General features: G+C 42.6%; 1 protein-coding gene across 1 annotated transcript; it reads right to left on the bottom strand.

The window, feature by feature from the left end:
- Positions 1 to 353: 353 nt before the first annotated feature.
- si:dkeyp-74b6.2 (cerebellin-1) lies at positions 354 to 3,362 on the bottom strand. Its single transcript, XM_063186500.1, has 3 exons — positions 3,111 to 3,362; positions 1,787 to 1,906; positions 354 to 551 (listed from the first exon to the last, which is right to left on the bottom strand). The coding sequence occupies exons 1-3, from the start codon at positions 3,360 to 3,362 to the stop codon at positions 354 to 356; spliced, it is 570 nt and encodes a 189-aa protein (XP_063042570.1).
- Between the last annotated feature and the right edge of the window lie 902 nt (positions 3,363 to 4,264).

Genomic DNA, 4,264 nt, shown 5'->3' with positions numbered 1-4,264 from the left:
GTGAGGCTTGGGAAGCATTTTCATCTGAGCAAATTTATTTCATGACAATACTAACTCTACTCATCTACACTAACCTTGTTATGTCTGTGTGTACTTTGAACTTTTTTTTTTTCCGAACGCATTCCTGATTATGTCCTCTTTGTCCTCTTTTGTAAGTTGATTTGGATAGCAGGACATGTAATGTCATGTAATGCAATGCTTAAAAGTTTGGGTCATAATAACTAATAATGTCTGTCATTGCAATGGAAAACTTGAACTTTTAACCAACAGAAATTGATTAAAAAAATAAAAAGTAACAAAGAAAAGAAAGAAGGCCAAGTGTTGCTTTGAAGTTTCTCCAGTGCTTTTCCTCGTCACAGTGGGAAGACCAGGAACCCGGAGAAGGTGGAGTACTTCCACCCCCCCATCAGGTTGCCCCTCTCCAGCTTGAGGTACGCCTTGTCCCCCCTCTCCATCGTCACCAGCCCCGCGTTGGTGGCCGCCTCTCTCGTCACGTCCTGGTCTCCCGCAAAGGCAGAGATCACGGGCCAGCCGTTCAACACCAGGCTGACCTACATGTACCGTATAGGTGGAACAGGTGGAGAGAGAGACCGATATTTTGATTTGGTTTGATTTATGTCATATGTGAGAAAGCAAAATAACAATTTACAACATCTAAGTCAACAAAAAACATGTTATGACTGATGGTTCTGACTATGGTTTGTCCTTTTGTAAACACACCTATACACTTACCGGCCAATTAAAAGGAATACCTTTACAACTGTTAATTGAGGCAAATTTCTGATCAGCCAGTCACATGGTGGCAACTCGATGCACTTATGCATATAGACATGGTCGAGATGATATGATGCATCAAAAGAAGGTTATTTAAATGACTTTGAATATGGCATGGCTGTTAGTGCTGAAAGGGCTTGATTTGAGTATCTACTGGGATATTCACACACAACCATAGGGTTTAGAAAGAATGGTCCGAAAAAGAAAAAATACAGTGAAAATACTGTGGGCAAAAATGCCTTGTTGATGACAAAGGTCAGAGGAGAATGGCCAGACTGGTTTGAGCTGATACAAAGGCAACATTTAGTCAAATAACCACTCAACCGAGTTATACATAAGAGAATCCCTGATTACACAGCACATCAAATCCTGAGGCAAATGGGCTACAGCAGCAGAAAACCACATTTAGTGTCACTCATGTCAGCTAAGAACAGGAAAATGAGGCAACAATTTGCAAAGGGTCACCATAAACAACACAAGAAGATCTGAAAAATATTGCCTGGTCTGATGAGTCTTTGATTGATTACTTGACCTGATCCCTGGCGTTGTTTATATGTTTCTTATTTTATTTATTTTATTTATTTATGATGTGTTTTTATCTTATTCATTCTAACATTTTACTGACCACTGCACTTGTTGTCTTTCCTGTGGTATATGTTGTTGCTGTCTACATGTGCCTACTTTTGGGGACAATAAAGTTGAAATTGAAATCTTGATTTCTACCGTACTGCACCACTCAGGTGGAATGGTCAGAATTTGGCGTAAACAACATGAAAACATGGATCGACCCTGCCTTACATCAACATTTCAGGCTGGAGATATAATGGCATGATGATTTTCTTAGTACAATTTCGGCCAATTAGTACCAATTTATCTTTGCTGGAATACCACAGCCTAGAATTGTTGCAGACAGTTCAGGCAGTTCTGGAGGCAAAAGGGGGTTCAACACAGCACTAGAGAGATGGTCCTAATAAAGTGGCCGCTGAGAGTAGTTTTCCTGTTGTGGACTTGCCTGTATGGTTTGCCTGTTGTAGACTTTGACCACGTGGAAGCTGAAGCTGTACACTCCTTTTCGGGGCGCGAGGAATATGCTTCGTGCCGGGTCAAAATGAGCCCCAACATTCACCAACACCTGCGGAGAGAGAGTATATTTAAACACAGTAAAATTTGCAGTTTCAATTAAAGACTTAAAAAGATTAATCATCTAGGCCTACAGTGTATTTGGTCCCATTGTACACTTGGTTGTGACTTAAAACTGTCTTTTTTACTAAATAAGGTCGAGGTGAGCCCCATATTCACCAGCCCATGTAATGTACAAGTAAATGACCAGTAAATGACCATGAGTGACATAACTCATCTGACCACAGTGAATGGCCATATGATGTTCCTCACCCGGTCAAGGTAAGTGGTATTGGTGCTCACTTACTCACTTGGTCAAAGTAAAAGGTTATGATGAAAGAATTCAACTGATCACAGGCCCGATAAATGGTCACAGAGCCAATTAACTCCAAGTAAATGGTCACCATACAGACAATCACCTGATCTGCCAAAGTAAATGGTAAATCTGTGGACAAGGTACACCAAGATGTGATGGTACAGTAGAAAGTAAAAGTAAATGGTCACACCTTGTGCCACAGTGCCTAGTCAAAGTCAATGCTCACAGTGCCTTATTCTCACCTGGTCAAAGTAAATGTTCATAAGAAAGAGGCTCACCTCAAAGTACCTGGTCACGGTGCCATGTATAAATTCTCACCTGGTCAAAGTTACGATGACCGTGCAGTTTCTCGCCTGGTCAAACTAAATGTCCATAAAAAATAGACTCACCTGGCTTAATAAATAGACTCATCTGGCCAAAGTAAATAGTAAATTAATAACTTGACTGGTCAAGGTGTGGTTTTTCACCTGGTCAAACATAACATTTATAATAAAGACACTTACCTGGTCAAAGTAAATGGTCATAGTGCCATTTTTTAACTCTCACTTGGCCTTAGTAATTGGTCACAATGTGGTTTGTAAAGACACAAAGTAAACATTCATAATAAAGTTACTCACCTGGTCAAAGTAAATGGTCATGGTAAACTTAAACACCTGGTTAAACTAAACATTTATAATAAAGACACTTACCTGGACAAAGTAAATAGTCATATAGCTATTTTTAAACACTTGGTCTAAGTAACTGGTCACCACTTAAGTCACAAAGTAAACATTCAAAATCAAGTCACTCACCTGGTCAAAGTACATGGTAATAGTGCTATTTGTTAACTCTCACTTGCTCAAAGTAACTGCAGTGTGGTTTCTAAAGTCACAAATTAAACATTCAAAATCAAGTCCCTCACCTGGTCGAAGTAAATGGTCATGGTGCGGTTGCTCATCTCCGAGGGCTCGTGGTTGGTGTTGCGTATGGCCGAGAAGGCCACGCGGCCCGTGCCCGAGCGCACCGACATGCCCAGCGGGTTCCCAGAGGGCTCGGAAGCCGGCGTGGAATCGCACACCACCAGGCACTTGCCCTCCAGCACGATGGGCTCCGTCTCGTTCTGGGCCCCCACACCCTGGAGGAGGGTCCCCAGGAGGAGGAGGGGGACAAGCATAAGTGGTACCCTCAGGACGACAGGCGGGCAGTGGGGTAGGGGTAGGACCACCACGGGGTAGGACGCGCCCCTGACGCATGGAAACATGGCCGGAGTAATCCAGAGGAATGGGAGAGAAGAGACAGAGGACGGTTCGATGCAACGGGTCAGGCTAGGGCAGTGCGGTGTCCAGCCAAGGGGGGATTTGGGAAGGAAAAATAGACAAAAAGGCCTAGGTCCTCAAGAAAAAAAGCAGGAAAAAAGCAAAAAATACGTCTGGTTCTTGCCTGCCAAATTGCTCTTTGTATTTCATGTAACTTTTTACAAAAGGAATAAGGACAAGTAATAGGACAACATAAACATCCCACTCGTTTGTGCCTGAAAATTCCTCTTTTTGTGAAAAAAAGTAAATCTTACAATCAAGTTTCCTAAGGACATCAAACAGGTCGAAGCAATGGCAGCAGGATGTTCAGAGTTGTAGCAAAGAGAGTGTGAGTGTCAGAGTGCTTAACCTCCGGTGCCAACGGCGAAATGGAATCTGTTGTGTTCAAAAAAACGCTGTCCTCCGACCAAATGGTCCAAACGGTGAGTGCTTTTTTCTTCCTGCCTTGCTTCAGGCTTTTTGCAGAAGGTTTGTTCGGATTTTGGACAAAGTCATTGGAGCAGGATGCCAAAAAAGCAGTGGAGGGTTACAACCTCGTCCAACTGAAGAACCACACAGTGACAGAGGACAGATTTCAGATTTCAGGAGGATAGAAATCCCAATACGGAAGCCAGAATAGGAAAAAAGAGCAAACAAACTAGAGACATAGAGCTGCAGAATGCAATAAGGTGTAGGAAGTGAAGAAAGGACACCTGAAGTTTTGAGCTCTTGTTGTTGAGGAAAAAACACCCCTTCCCCATCCAAAGATCAGAGGAGAATG

Source organism: Engraulis encrasicolus, chromosome 21, assembly GCF_034702125.1.
Source record: "Engraulis encrasicolus isolate BLACKSEA-1 chromosome 21, IST_EnEncr_1.0, whole genome shotgun sequence".
Classification (NCBI taxonomy): Eukaryota; Metazoa; Chordata; class Actinopteri; order Clupeiformes; family Engraulidae; genus Engraulis; species Engraulis encrasicolus.
Note: the sequence above shows the minus strand (reverse complement) of the source record. Positions and strands in the feature narration are given on the sequence as shown.